Source organism: Cetorhinus maximus, chromosome 10, assembly GCF_964194155.1.
Source record: "Cetorhinus maximus chromosome 10, sCetMax3.hap1.1, whole genome shotgun sequence".
In the NCBI taxonomy this organism is placed as follows: Eukaryota; Metazoa; Chordata; class Chondrichthyes; order Lamniformes; family Cetorhinidae; genus Cetorhinus; species Cetorhinus maximus.
Genome location: NC_135888.1, coordinates 112,508,094 through 112,523,829, shown reverse-complemented (window position 1 = coordinate 112,523,829; position 15,736 = coordinate 112,508,094). Strand labels below are relative to the sequence as shown.

At 44.0% G+C, this 15,736-nt stretch overlaps 1 protein-coding gene across 4 annotated transcripts in view; it reads left to right on the top strand.

Moving 5' to 3' along the window:
- The window catches only part of LOC144685952 (uncharacterized), a 137,920-nt gene extending 123,312 nt beyond the window's left edge, over nt 1–14,608 (top strand). For all 4 annotated transcript variants that reach the window (XM_078551013.1, XM_078551010.1, XM_078551011.1 and 1 more), the window contains 2 exons: nt 10,133–10,239; nt 13,165–14,608. In XM_078551013.1, the coding sequence (XP_078407139.1) occupies nt 10,133–10,239; nt 13,165–13,232 (175 nt within the window). In that variant the 3' untranslated portion in view covers nt 13,233–14,608. The remainder of the gene's footprint in view (nt 1–10,132; nt 10,240–13,164) is intronic.
- The last annotated feature ends 1,128 nt before the right edge of the window (nt 14,609–15,736 follow it).

The following is a 15,736-nucleotide window of genomic DNA, read 5'->3' as shown; positions in this document are numbered from 1 at the left end:
AGCTGTTGTTCTGGCCAAGGCGAAATTTATATTCTTATAATGAGGCATCAAAAAACGTAGCTATCTCCTGGACAAGGCCACAGTGAGGCATAATTAAATGAAAGATTGGACGGAATTTTATGGCCCCGTTGACGTTGGGCAACTTGGTAGGCATGAGCTGACAATATGGCGAGAAGGCCAAAAATTGGTTGCGATCATCAATGGCCTTTCCCGCCACCTGACGTTGGAAACCTAATTTCAATGCATTTGCATCTCATCATCTTGCCTGCTTGCAGGAATAATCCTCCCACGTCAAAGTTACCACCCACATCGGCAGAACAACACCCTGGCCCGGAACACATCTTGACCATTGTGATGTGAAGAAGCCAGGACTTACCGTTAGGGCTTTGCTCACATCGCAGACATCCGAGGAGTAGAAGATGCTGGAGTCCTACAGCAACCTGAACCTGGAACACGTACATCATGAAGCAGCTCATGGAAGTTGGGAGGTCTCTGTTGATGTGTGGAGTCTGTATCGGGACTTCAGGGCCTTGGCCACGTGCTACTACAGATGATCATTGGGGTGGGGGGGGGGAGAGAAAGATCCAGCTGTGAGTGGGAGAGGAAGGGGTACTGGGGTGGGTGGGCGAGGAAGGTGTACTGCGGGTGGGGATGTGAGGTTAAGGTGGAGAAAGGTGTTTGGGGGGTGAAACTGAGACGGGGGGAAATGAATGTGTCAGGGGGTGAGGTTGGGAGAGGGGAGGGAGTAGGTGGGTGGAGGGTTTACTGGGGGAGAATGCAGCAACCAGGGAGGTAGGTGTAAGGGAAGGAGTTCGAAGGGGCAAGGAGTTCAGGGGGAGGAAGGAGTTCAGGGGGAGGTAGGATTTTGTGGCAGGAAGGAGTCCATGGTGGGGAAGGAGTCCGGGGGGAGGAAAGAGTTGGGAATGGGAAAGGAGTCCGGGGAGGAAGGAGTCTGGGGGGAGAACGGAGTAAGGGTGGAGAAGGAAGGAAGAGGTGGATATCCAGATGAACATGCAAGGGAAGGGTCTGTGGAGTCAATGACTGCCTCCTGGAGAGTGAACTGACGATGGGTATGGTAGGAGGGAATGGTCAGTATGAGGGAGCAGAGTGAGCCAGAAGGGTGGGAGGGTGTGGGTGTGACGGTAGTTGTAGAAGGGATGGCGAGGGAGGTTGGTGGGTCTTTGGAGGCAGACATGGACCTTGGGGGTGGAAAGGAGGAGGTCAGGGAGGTCAATGTGGTTGGGGGTGGGATTCTTGGGAAGGTAGGGAATGTGCACATTCACCTGGACATCCCCGAAAGAAAAGGGTTGTGGTTAGTAGGTGATGATGGGGAGGTGGAAGATGATGCCGGGTGTTCAACAGTGATGGGGAAAGGACATGCATGACTGGGGGAGAGGAAAGGACGGGGGACCTGAGAAGAAACTTTACTGCAACCATGTTTTTGAAATCGAAAGTGAGTGGAGCCTCGTGTTGGGTAGGTGCTGCATGGGAATGCAATCAGTGGGTGGGTGGAAATCCAGGTCAGCTCAGATGGACAACTGAAAGAGAACCCCAGCAGGCAACATTGAACATTTTCGGGACGTTGAGATGAGTGTGATGGAGGAAGGCTCCAAATGTGTGGGAGAGTGCTTGCACAAGGCTCCAAAAGGCCCTGCCACACACACACTTCTCCCTCCAGAATCACTCGTGGTCCGGCTGCGTGCAACTGAACTGCTAGTGGCAGGGAGGGAGGGGGTGATGCAGGACTCATGAAGCCTGTAAATGAAGTTAAAAGACACCATTACACTTTATTCAGTGGAAGCCAACATATTTTCAGATTATAAAGTGATAAAATGTGTTCAACTGTAGTGATCAGAAATTCTTAACTTTTCTCGGCTTACCACGTCTTCTAGGTGCTGCCCTGACATCCGCAGCAGGGATAGAAACAGCCTGTGCTGTGCTGAAACGGCCTGACTCCTTGAGGGGAAGGAGCACCCAGAAGTGTGTATCTCTGCACTGGTGCCCCATTTCCCCTTGTGTTGACGTTGCAGGAACTCACCCATGGCTACCACAGTGGAGTGAGGTCTGCGCGCATCTCCACATTCTGCTGGACCAGGGTCTCCATGGCATCCGCCATCCTCCCCATGGAGACCTCAATGTACGCACATGTAGGCACCACTTCATCAGAGATCAGGCGGATGCACTCCTCTGACTTGCGTGCCACTCTGTTGAGGGTTTCCAATAGCTCTGCGTGATTTTGCCCTGCCTTCTGCTGACTCTCCACTATGAGTTGGAAGGCCGAATCCAGAGGCTTGTCATCTGACTCAGACCTCAGATGTGCCTCTTCCCCAGGAGTCCTCCGACTGCCGGGGAGCTCGGCTGAACCTGCCTCCTCCTGCTGCGATATGTGGCCGTGTGATGATCACCAGATTGTGAACCTGAGCCTGCTCTAGATCTAGGTCCCACCAAAGTGTGTATCTCTGCACTGGTGGAGGGTGTGGATAAGCACAGTGATGGGCCTTCCAGGCTGCTTATTTCTAGCTGTTCAATGGAGGAGCTGATCTCTTGGCTGGAGGTGAGGACCTGGATGGAGCTGAGGGACTGACTGGCTGAGGGTGTCCATCACTTGGCAGAGCTCCCTTTGAACCAAAATAGAGATAATTAGTGCATAACAGCACAGTCAAAAGCAGGAGGTAGAGCGGGAAAAAGGATATCTTACCCGCCAGCTGCAATGGCGGCGTTTCGCGCAGTATCGTCCCTTTCACGTCACGTCCTGCCGCATTAAATATGCATTCCCAAGAAACACGTTGGGTCACTGGCCTCTGATTCACCCGCCCCGCCGTCACCCCAGGCCTTCAGTAAACCAGGCTCCAGAGTTGTGTTGAGAGAGGGATGAGGGGGTGCAGGATCCTCAGGTGGGTGTTCGCCACCGACCTCACCGTCACCGCAGGCACAGTCCACAACCTCACCAGTCAGCGCGATGGTACACTCCTCAAAGTGAGTGAGGTGCCTAATGTGGGCCACTCCACCCCAGTCTGGGACCTCTCCCTGTTGTTTGTGAACTAGTTTCCCCTGCATGAAAACAGGTGGAGAGAGTGTGAGCGGGGCGTATGGCACTCCATGGAATGTTTGTGTGGTGAACGGAGCCATGGACGAGATAAGAACGTGAGCTCCAGAGGATATGAGCCTGATGGAGATGTGAGGGTGTGTGTGAGAATTAGTGGTGTTGTCCCTTGAGGTGTGAGATCCCTGTGGATGTGTGATGGGTTTCTGAGTATGAGAGTTGAGAGTGATGAGAAGAGTGACTTACCCTGGTGGAACGGATGAAAGCGTTCATTCTCTTCCTGCACTGGGTGGCTGTCCTCCTTTGCAGGGCGTCGGTGCTGACCACTGCTGCCACCGCCTCTCATGCTGGATTGGTGACCTTGCTTGATGGTCTTCGCCTAGAGCGGGGGTAAAGGGCTTCATGCCAGGCCTCCAATGCGTCCAGCAGGCGCTCAAGGGAGGCATCGCTAAATTTAGGGACAACATGTCTACCCCTTTGGCAGTCATCAGTTCCCAGCAGCTTCCTATCCCTTGGAGAGTCCTAGATCTGTGCAGGGATGGCCTTTAAATATGGAGCCTGGTTTACTGAAGGCCTGAGGTGACGGCGGGGCGGGTAAATCAGAGGTTAGTGTTTCCTGGGAATGTATATTTAATGCGGCAGGTCGTGCTGTGAAAGGGACAGTACTGCGTGAAATGCCGCCATTGCGGCTGGTGGGTAAAACATCCTTTTTCCCGCCTGCCACTGCACTTAGTGCAAATCTGGGGTGATTCTGCCCTTTGCCTTTTATCCTCGCGAAAGCTAAACACAGTCTGATCCACAAATATGTCTGGTAGCTTGGAACATTTTGAAAAAGTCTCAATTCGTGGTTTTAAAAAGTAACCTTTAAAACAGTTTTCTTTACACAGTCTGTAACATCGTAACTACACATCATAACAACATATACAGGAAGTGTAGTCATCTGGAGGTTGAGCTCTGAGTTTGTTACTTGAGCGGCTGCTGGCATCACCATGGTGTATCCATGAGGTTGAGAGCTTTGTGGAAAACAAGTCTCTGGATGTGGTCAGCCACACCACCCAACCCCCCTCCCCACCCCCCACCCCCCACCCTGGCTTAGGGATCTACAGGTAGAGCGGGAATGAGCGACCACCAGCCAGTCGAAAAGAACCAGACAGTGCAAGAATTCCCTGAGCGCATCTCATTCTCCAGTCAGTTTTAGGTCTGAATACTGGAGAGAGTGATTGCTCCTCGGGGGAGTGCAGTCCACCGCACCATTGCTAGCTCACCTGGACAAAGGCAGGAGAAAGATTGGAAAAGCAATAGTTAGGGGAACAGACAGGCAGTTCTGTGGCCACAGGTGTGAGTACAAGATGATATGTTGCCTCCCTGGTACCAGGGTCAAGAATGTCACTGAGCAGTTGCAGAACACTGTGAGGGACCAGCAGGCAAGGCTCATACTGGTGCTACCTTCATCGATAGAAAGAGGGGCGTGATCTTGGAGGCAGAAATTAGGGAACTAGGAATGAAACTTGCAAACAGGATAGCAAAGGATCTCCACATTACTCCCCACACTCTAAAAAGAAGAGTTTTGGGTTCCTAGGACATTGGGATGTCTGGGAGAGATGAAACCTGTGTAGGCTGGGTAGGTTACACCCGAACAGAATCAGAACCAATGTCCTTATGGACGATTTTAGTATTACAATTTTGGAGGGTTTAAATTAACTTGGGGGACGGAGGGGATAGGAACCAGGAGGTAACATGAGAGATGAAAAAAACAAGGAGCATAATTGGGAAAGACGAATAGCAGAATAGAGTAAGAAGTAGTGAGGTCTTAGGTGAGGCAAGAGTAAGAGGGAATGTAATAAGACCTGAATTGGGTTTACTGTGAATGTATATAAATGTACAGAGTGTGGTAAATAATATTGGTGAGCTGCAGCCGTGGGACCCCATCTGGGAATATGATGTTATGCTGATAATAAACACCTGGCTACAAGGCGTTCAGGAAAGTTAGGGAAGGAAGGAAAGGAAGAGGCTGGCATATTACTTAAGGATAATATTACAGTGCCGGAGAGAGAGAGTTCAAGGACTGAAACTATTTGGTTAGAGCTAAGAACCAAATAGAGGTACCATTATACCACAGGGTGTATTTTACAGGCCACTAACTAGTGGGAAAGATATAAAGGAAAAAATCTCCAAGGAAATTACAGGGAGGTGCAAACATCTTGGAGCAGTTATAATGGGGGGACGTTAATTGTTCTAATATAGACTGTGATAGTCATAGCATAAAGGGCAGAGAGGGAAACAAGTTTCTAAATTGTATTGAAGAGAATTTTTTACAGCTATATACTTCCAACCCAATGAGGAAGGAGGCATTGCTGGATCTGTTCTGGCAAATAAGGTGGGTCAAGTGGATCAACTGTCAATTGGTGAACATTTAGGAGAGAGTGATCATAGTATGCCCTCTGAACAAGGGCAATTAGGGATGGGCAATAAATGCTGGCCTAGCCAGTGACACCCACATCCTACAAACGAATAAAAAAAAGGTTAGCTATGAAAAAAAAACAAGGAGCAATCTAGATTACAAATAATTAATTGTGGTAGGGCCATATTCAACGGGGCAAGAACGGATCTGGACTGGGTAAACTGGAATCAAAGATTGGCAGACAAAACTATATTGAACAATGGACTGCCTTTAAAGAGGAGATAGTTCAGGTACAGTCGAGGTACATTCCTATGAGGGGAAAAGCTAGTACAAACAAAGCCAGAGCTCCCTGACTGATGAAAGAGATGGAGAGTAAGATGAAGTAGGGAAAGGGTATATATGACAGATGTTAGGTTGACAACAAAAGTGAGAACCAGGCTGAATATAGAAAATTCAGAGGAAAACTGAAAAAAGAAATGAGTGGCAAAGAGAGAGTATGAGAAGAGTCTGGCAGTCAACATAAAAGGGAATCTAAAAGCCGCCTACAGGCGTATAAATAGTAAAAATGTGATAAAAGGAGAAGTAGAGATGATTAGGTGCCAATTAGGGAAACTACAAAGGAGACCGAGCACATGGCGGAGTTACTAAATGAATACTTTGCATCTGTCTTTACTAAGGAAGAAAATTGCCAAAATCATAGTGAAAGAGAAAGTAGTTGAGACACTACATGGGCTAAAAATTAATAAAGAGATGGCATTAGAAAGACAGGCTATACTTAAAATTGACAGAACCGGATGTGATGCATCCCAGAATAATGATGGAAGGGTGGAAATTGTAAAGGCACTGACCAAAATCTACCAATCCTCCTTAGATAGTGTGTGGGGCCAAGGGACTGGAGAATGCAAATTTTACTCCCTTGTTCAAAGCAGGGTGTAAGGGTAAGCCAAGTAACTCCAGGCCAGTCCGTTTAACCTCAGTGATGGGAAAGTTTATAGAAAAGAGAATGCAACACAAATGCAGATTAGCTAAGGGTTTTTAAGGGAAAATTGTGTTTAACTAATTTAATTGAGTTTTTTGATGAGGTAACAAAGAGGGTTGATGAGGGTAATGTGGCTGATGTGGTGTGCAAGGACTTTCAAAAGACATTTAATAAAGTGCCACATAATACACTTATCAGTAAATCTGATGTCCATTAATTAAAGGGAACAGTGGCAGCATGAATATGATGTTAGCTGCATGATAGGGAATGGAGAGTAATGATGAATGGTTGTTTTTTGGACTGAAGGATGGTAGTGGGGATAGTGGGGTTTCCCAGAGGTCAGTATTAGGACCACTGTTTTTTTTCTTTATCTATATTAATGACCTAGACAGGGTAGTGGAATTAGCTGAATTGGTCTCACAGAAAGACAGCATCGTCATGACAGGCCAACTGGTCTCCTTTTGTGCTGTAACCACTTTAAGATTCTTTGAGTTATTTTCACTACCTCCATGAATTAGTCAGATCAAAATTGGCAAAACTTGATTTGAACTGAACTGAACAGTTTAAACTCGAATGTGAATGTTAGTTGCAGCATTAAGGGTTGTAAAGTAGGGGAGTGGGAGCAGGACTCCCCTGCTGGATTGCTGTTTCAAAGTGCCGGCACAGGAATGATGGGTTGAATAGTCACCTTCTATTATGTATGTTTCTATGGGGTAGAATTTTCCCCCCGTTGGGGAGGAGGTTCAGGAGTGGGCACGTGCAGGCACGCCTCCGATTGGGGGTGCGCCGCCATTTTATGTGGGCGGGCCAATTAAGGCCCACCCAGGGTGACGTCCACCAGGAAGCGCTATGTGTTCCCTGTGTGGGCAGGGAGGGATTCCCTAAGCCGAGAGTGCACTCTTTCGCGCATGCCACGCGAAAGGGCGCACTCATCTCCCTGAGGCTAAGTGTTGCCTCAGGGAAATTGGCTCCAAATTTAAAAATGTTAAAAATAGAAAAATAAAATTTCCCTGACATGTCCCCTCATATGACACTGTCACATGAGTTGGGACATGTCCATCACTTTTAGTTAACCTTTTGTTAAATATTTAAAAACCTACATGAAACCTCATCCCGCCCGTGGATGAGGTTTCATGCTTTCTCTGAAGCCCACCAGGGCTCCCGGCCTGCCCGCCAACCTAAAGGTTCGACAGGCAGGTCCTTTAACTCCTGCAATTACTTTTTAAACGGCCTCAATTGGCCATTTACAGGTCGGCGGGCGCACAGCTGTTTCAGCTGTGCCCATGCCAACCTGAAAATTGAAATGACGCAGGGTGACGCCAAGAGTTCCGCCCGACGTCATCCTGCATCATTTTACACGTTGGCTTGTGGGTCCCGCTCCCCGCACTCCGACCGGGAAATCCTGCCCAAGAAAATTGGAATTCAAACTCTCCTCCTCCAGACCTAAATCATTCAACTTAGTGTTTCTTCCAAACTGACTGAGGAACTAGGTACACTGCCAATTTTCGCTTTTTGTTTAATATTTATTTGAAAAGTAAAGTTCACTGTCTTGATCATCATCAATACAAATCTTTTACAGAGAAATATGATTAAGATAAATCTTTTTCTTTTGTTCCATCTATTTTTGTTTATTAAAATCTGTTTACATATGAAATACTAATTATCTTGAATTAGCTTGAAGGAGTTTGTGAAATTGTCAGGGTACTGAATTATCATTAATGGACAAATAATTATAAACACAGGAATGCATCAGCACTGACTGTGGTTGTTAATTCAGATCTATTCCAAGTCTGGACATGTTACTTTTCCAAGTCTATACTCCCAAATGAATCATCAGCACTATCTGAAGTTGTTGCTGAGAAAGCACACTGTCACCATGAAGAAATGTTTGACAAACCTTTATTTATTTGGATAGGGAAACAAGCCAAAATGACATCATTATAGTTCTGATGATTTCATGACTAGGTAATGAGATCATGTCGTCTGTTTTGAACAGATGATGTGGCAAATACTTTTTCATGAAAACACTGCAAGTTAAACATTTTTTGTAACTGATTTTTAAGGCACCCTGATGGTGAAACTCATTTAAACTACCACAACTCATAAAAAAAAATGCACTCAGTCCTGTGTCTCTGTACAACACGTAACTGACTCCAGTTGGGCCAGGAAGCAGAAGAGACAATTGGCACTGCCCAGGCACTTGCCTACAGGCAAGGAAAATATCAGGGGAGAGGGAGGTACCCTCTGCCAGATAAAGAGTGGCCTTGGTATGGGTATACATCATCTCCATTCTCTTTCAGCCAAGGAAATTATGCTTAGGATAGAGGAGCAATTAAAGAAACAAGTTCTCATTGGAGCACAGGGATCAACACAATATTCATTTGTGCAATGCTAGAATAGATAGAAAACCCAAAGGAAACATATGACCTGTGACTCTACTGACAGAGAAAGGGCTTATGAATCAGTTGTATAGACTTTAGAGAGATCTATAAAATTGTATAAATTGTATAGATCTTTCACATGAATATTTGGAGCACTCCCTCACTAGTGAATCATTCAGTTTAATTCTCCTGTTGCCCAAACCTTGCTGGATTGTGTTACCTCTTTAATTAGCTTTTGGAACATCACACCCTGTTGTATATGACAAACAGCATTTGCACATATGATTTTCACACCCTATAGATAGTAAAGTGACCAATCCTACCCACAGAGACACAGGCCAGAATTTTCCAGCCCCTCACAGTGACGGGATCTTCTGGTTCCGCCAATGTGAATGGAGATTCCAATGGCCCGCTAGCCCTGCCGTGGGGGTGCTGGCAAATTTTGGCCACTGGTTTGGTCCGCTGGTTTTCGTTTCTGGACCTAAATTTCTGGACCTTTTTGTTGACTCATATAAAGAAAGCCATGAATGTTCAGAGAACTCTTTGCATGGGAGTTTGTCAGTTGAACAGATCTTTATCTGACACCATAAGTAACCATTAAACTGTCATGACGGTAAAATAATGCTCAAGCCACAGGCTGATAGAAGGTGAGTTCAAGCCTGCAAATTCACCACATGGTAAAATCAGAAGGAGCTCCACAGCATTTCCTGTCAGGAAGGTATGGAGAGTAGGAGAATGTGTCATGTAAAAAAGAAAGACAAGTGCCTTTCACTGTTGTAATGTAGGCAATGTAGCAGCCCATTTGCGCACAGCAAACTCCCACGAGAGCAATGTCATAATGACCCAATAATATATTTTGTGATGTTAATTGAGGGATAAATCTCCTGCTTTTCTTCAAGATTGTGCCACAGATCTTTTCCATCCACCTGAGAGGGCAAACAGAACTTCAGTTTATTGCCTCACCTGAAGGACAGCACCTCAGACAGTGCAGCACTCTCTCAGTACTGCCTGGTGTCAGCTTTGATTTTTGTGCTCAGATTCTGGAGTTGGATTTAAATTCACAACTTCTGACTCAGAGGCAAGAATGCTACCAACTGAGCCACAGCTGACACACAAAAGATACATGCTGATTTATAAACTGCTGCCATATACCTCAAAGTACACAGTTGCAGAATAAAAATTGCAAAGCCTGAGAGAAAGTTATTTGACTGTTCTGTCAGGGATGATGTGTGGCCCAGAAAGTCCTAAACATGAAATAAGAATTTTCTTTTGCATCCCAAGTAATCTGTAATGCCAAGACAAATAAAAAAGCCTATGTTTCATTACAGGTATTTGGCTTTATATCCCTTTGCTCCCAACAAGGATGATGAACTGGAGCTCAGAGAAGGAGACCACATTAATGTTATTAAAAAATGTGGTGATGGTTGGTATTTGGGTATGTTACTGCCAGATATGTTACGATAAATTTGTCTTGTTACAATAAATTAAGTACAGACTGTTCTTCAGTGTACTATTAGAATAAAACCCACAAGCGCTATCTCATTTCAGTATGAGTTAGACAGCATAAGACAAGTGCAGTCTGAGTCATACAATATAGCTGATGGTTCATGAATGCATCACAGCTCTCCGTTCAACTTTACTATGCCTTTCATTATTCTCCCAGTGTGATTAGTGTTTTCCTGTATGTTCCTTGTGCATCAGCAACAGTAAAAATGCATCACACATAATTTTGAAATACTGAAATTAATCTAAGACTTTCCTAAATGGGAGTAAAATACCTGTTCCACTAATGCAACTGTGAGGTAAATCATCACTCCACAAATAGCACTTCGTAGTGAGTGATATCCCCCGCAGTGGGTCATGTCCTAATATGTCACCATAGAGGATACATATATTCTATCTATTCTGTTTCTATTCAGATAACTAACATAACTGCCACAATTTGTGTGGTGTCCATAAACTAAGGCCATGAACTTCGACTCTGTAGCCCAGTTTTCCGCTTTGCCTCCACAATGGGGTCTGTGGCATTTGCATGCACACTTTTGGTGCTAACTGTGCTGCATGCTATTTTGGCGAGGGTGCTGGCACACATACAGGAACATCCAGCGGAAGTGTGCAGAATCAACTGATTGTGATGCCAATCGTGCAAAGCTGATTTCACACCAATGCTGCCATTTTGGAGCTCAGTGTTCCAACTAACGCTCTGTCTCTTAACCTTCATTCAGCAACAGGAAGCACCCCCACAACAGCTATTAAAAGATGTCATCAATTACATTCATGTCACTTCCTGATTGATTTCTACTGGCTCTTGCTGCAATTGTAGAAGTGTTTGGTGGTTTCCAGAGCGGTTTAAGGATGCTAAAGTCTTTAGGGAGTAATGTAACTGAAGAACTTTGTTCCAACATCAAGGATTCTGCACAAGCTATTTGCTCTCTGATATGGGTCCAGTAGTTTGCACCCCTCTCCCATCTGCCTTGAACTACAGCCTGGCAGGCAGAATGATACAGAGCAGGACAAGCTGCTGGAAGGTGAAGGAGGAAGAGGAGGGAGAGAAGGGATCTCAACAGGACGCCATATCTGGCCAGAGTATTCAGGAAACAATTCCCCTATCTGAACCTCATAATTCACTAGAGAAGAACTCACTGAAATCTGTCAGCTGAAGTCACAATGGCAGCCTCTGTGATTGAGGATGACATTTCCTGTGGCTGTGAAGGGAGTCATGACCATGAAATTTTATCCATTTGACTCCTTCCAGGCTCGAACAAGCAATATTTACAACATTTTCTAGTTTTCTCTCCTTGTTGCATAAGGGAGGTCACTGAAGTTCTATGTTCCAACCTGAATACATTGCATTCTCTATTACCAGATAGAGGCAGGTGGAGTGAGTACATGGCTTTGCGAGGATTGCAGGCTGCCCTGTGCTCATGATGCCACTACCTGCGCACAGATCACTTTGTGGTCTCCGCATGCCAATTCTAAAGTGTGCCACAACCAAAAGGAATTCTATTCCCTCGACATCCAGCTGGTGTGCCAACATAGGTAACATATCATGCAGATCAGTGCCTGGTATTCCTACAACAGTCAAGATGCCATCATTCTGTGGCAGCCCGCTGCACCATCTGCATTTGATAAATCAGAGCTTGGCAACAAGGTGACGGGCAATTCTTTAGCAACATGCCTCATGAATCCAGTGCACAATCCATGCACGCGTCGGCAGCATGCATACAATGGAAGTCATGCTGCCACACAAAATGTGATCAAGCAGATGATTGGGATGCTTAAACAATACTTTCACTGTCTGGAGCACTCTGGAGGAGTCCTGAAGTACTCGGCAGAGTGCGAGTCATTGTGCTGGTTTGCTATATGCTGCTTAGCCTTGCCATCACAAAGTGCAGCCCTCGTCTGTAGGTATATGGCAAGCAGCTGAGGAAAAGGAGGAAGAGCAGGAGGAAGGGAGGAGGCATCTAACAGAGCCCTTTTCTGGCCACACTGTTTGTGATTGATTCATCCGACTTGTGTCCATGCAGCACTGGTGCTATTTTGGACACAAAACAGCATCCACAGTGCTAAAATCCCATGTGCTTTGGGACCAAACTTCTAACCCTGGATATTACCAGTGAGGGACTGTGTGGATAATCATCATTGCTTTTCTGGTGAGATATTTTCAAATAGGCAACAACGAGTTATATGTCAGTAAAATAAAACAAATGAAGACAGCCAAATACAAGGAACAGATGACTGAATCTCAGAGTACTGATGGCAAAAATTCCTGAGAGGCAAAGAAAATGTAATCCTCTATGTTGTTGAAAATAGAGCTTTTAAGTCACATGGGATTAACCATTTTAAAGCACATTAAAGTAGAGGACCATCCATAATTGTCTGTATTTATATAATAATATGAAATGGACACTAGGGAGGGTGTTTGTCAAAGCTTACTGTTGTCTTATATTTTTGTCATGTTTTTACATGGAGTTTTTTTTAGGTCTCCCATAAACAAGAACTATTTTTATGTTTGTGCAAAGAATGAGCCAACTGTGCCCCAGTGTTTAAAAATGATTAATTGCACGTTAATTTTCAGTATTTTTATAGTACACTGTTGGTTGTAAGGGGAGGTAAGTGAATGAAAAAACTTTGGACTCCTGTGAGAAGGTTTTGTATTATGGTTGGCCAGTTTAACTTTAGGTACTTCAAAATTATTTATTACGGAGAGTGATCAAATTTATGCAACAAGTAATACTTATCAAATACTTTTCAACTGTATTGTATGAATAATAAGTGTGCTCTACTGATGGGATATTTAACCGTAACTGAAGAGTGTACTGTTTAAAACATTCATGGCATTGGTGTGTATATTTTATAGGTACATCCAGAAGAACCAAGAAGTTTGGCACCTTCCCAGGAAATTATGTTGAAAAATTGTGTTTGTGACGAAAAGAACTGATTCTGCAATTCAACCTACAAATTACCCTTGGTGAATTTGTGAACTGGATGGGTCAGGAAATGCATTGAAATGTACATTCTGTAGATAAAGTTAAGTCCCAATAGTAGATTCAATTGGCCCAGAATTTCCTGGAAAGTTTTGGTGTAACTCTGGCATAAGTGTTGCGTTATTTTACCCAAAAGAAGTTTGTGTACATCTGATTTAAGCTGGCTTTACCTCAAACGATTGCCACATGAAAACCTCTTTGATCATTTACACTGCTTCCATATTATACAGAAGCATCAATTCACCAATTAACATAGCTCCGCCCATATGCAAAACACCAGAAAACATGAATTTGTTACATTTTCCCGAGTTTTGAACATGAAAGTTTATGTGTAAAGTTTTAGGAACAGCAGGAACTGAAGTCACTGTTTCTGATATTTTATTGCGATAATTTTTAGCGATTTTTAAAAAAATGTTATTTCTTACTGAGACCCGCAATCTGTTTTCTATATCTTTGAATGTATTTTCCTGGCATCAGGATCTGTTACATTCAAAATAATTTCCACAATTATATTTTCTTAAACAAGCAATGTTTAATGTGCAAAGTTGATGATTTGACATCTTACAACTTCAATTTTCATAATATCAGTAAGAGGGTCTTAAAGAAAGAAGGTGGCAAATAGTCTGTGATTTTCTCAAGCCCTGGTTGTTAATGACAATTTTGCTTGTTTTACATGGGGTTTTTCTTCAATTTCACAGCAATTCATCTTGGGAAATTCAGCTAAAGAAGGACTTATCTTTCAGCAAAAATGTAATCCAGGGAATTGCTGGCCAATGAGCAGATGCTAAACGTAACTTTGTACAAAAATTCTTTTAGACCTTGGGCACTTCATTTCCCTCAATTCGCCATTTTACACCTTCTCCCATCTAAGAAAATGGTTACATGACATGTTCCCATGTCACTATCAAGGCTGGTTTATAAGCGGTCAGTGAGAGTTGTGTAAGAGTCCTGTGGATTAATTTACCTTTAAATTTTATATTTTTGTCTGTGGAGTTGGATACTATTTCATACAGACCCATCTCAGGCTGCTTAGTCACAGAGATGAACAGGTGTCTTCCTCCTCCTTACAATAGTGCGCTTATGCAACAAAATATATTGCCATCAGGCTGCCTGTCTCAAATACATTAGCGAATGATCAAGAATTTATACTTTAAATGAATGTTACTTGTCATAGAGAGCACATCACCTACATTGATTGCAATTTCCTTGTCATTAGATGTGATTTGTACCAGGCAATGGCGAGTGTAATTTATAATTGAATATGGTTCAGTAATAAATGGCAGGAAAGAGAATAAAAGTCTGCTGAGTAGATACAAATGATAGAGCCATCAATTTTTTTTTACTCATTTATGGGATATGGGAGTTACTGGCTAGGCCTGCGTTTATTGCCCTTGTCCAGAGGATATTCAAGAGTCAACCACATTGCTGTGGGTCTAAAGGCACATGTAGGCCAGACCAGGTAAGGACGGCACACTTCCTTCCCTAAAGGACATTGGTGAACCAGATGGGTTTTCACAACAATCAACAATGGTCATCATTAGAATTTTAATTCCAGATTTTATTGGATTCAAATTCCACCATCTGCCATGGTGGGATTTGAGCCCAGGCCCCTAAAGCATTACCCTGGGTCTCTGGATTACTAACCCAGCGACAATACCATTACGCCATCACCTCCTGCTTTAGCAGGTAAATGGGGGTATTTAGAAATATTAGAGTGCCACAGTGATTAAAGTGAAAGATAAACAACACTACATACTGTTTAGGCTGATCACCTTTGTTCCATTTTTAATTTGCATGTAATCTTATGCGAGTTTCATTAATGCAAATTGTCAGAGACAGAATGTATCTGCTCTAATACTGCCAGTAATCAGTATGTTTTGAATGGAAAGCAGTGTGTTTTTTCTTACCCTGGGTTATCTACTCCAGTTAAATAATTCTGCAGCAAACCTTTGAGAGTTTAAAATGCAGAAGGTTATTTATTCTTACACACTTACCCTAAATTAACACACTGTCACATATTCGGTTACACACACACACACACACACAAAGATTGGATACAGATAAAGAACTCAAAAGTGGGCATCCATGAGGCACCATGGACTATCAGCAACAGCATAATTCTATTCAATCAAATTCAGTAACCTCGTGGTCTTGCAAATCTCCCACTCTACCACAACTATCAAGCTGGGGAAGTCAGTCCTCTTTTTAATGAAGAGTGCAGGAGGGCAAGCCAGGTATAGTACCAGCCATACATAAAAATGAAGTGTCAACCTAGTCAAGCTAAAAACACAAGACTACTTGTATGCCAAACGGCAGAAGTAGCATGCAATAGACAGAGCTAACTGATCCCACAGCCAACAGATCAGATTTAAGCTCTGCAATCCTGCCACATCCAGTCGTGAATGGTGGTGGACATTTAAACAACCAACAGGAAGTGGAGGCTGC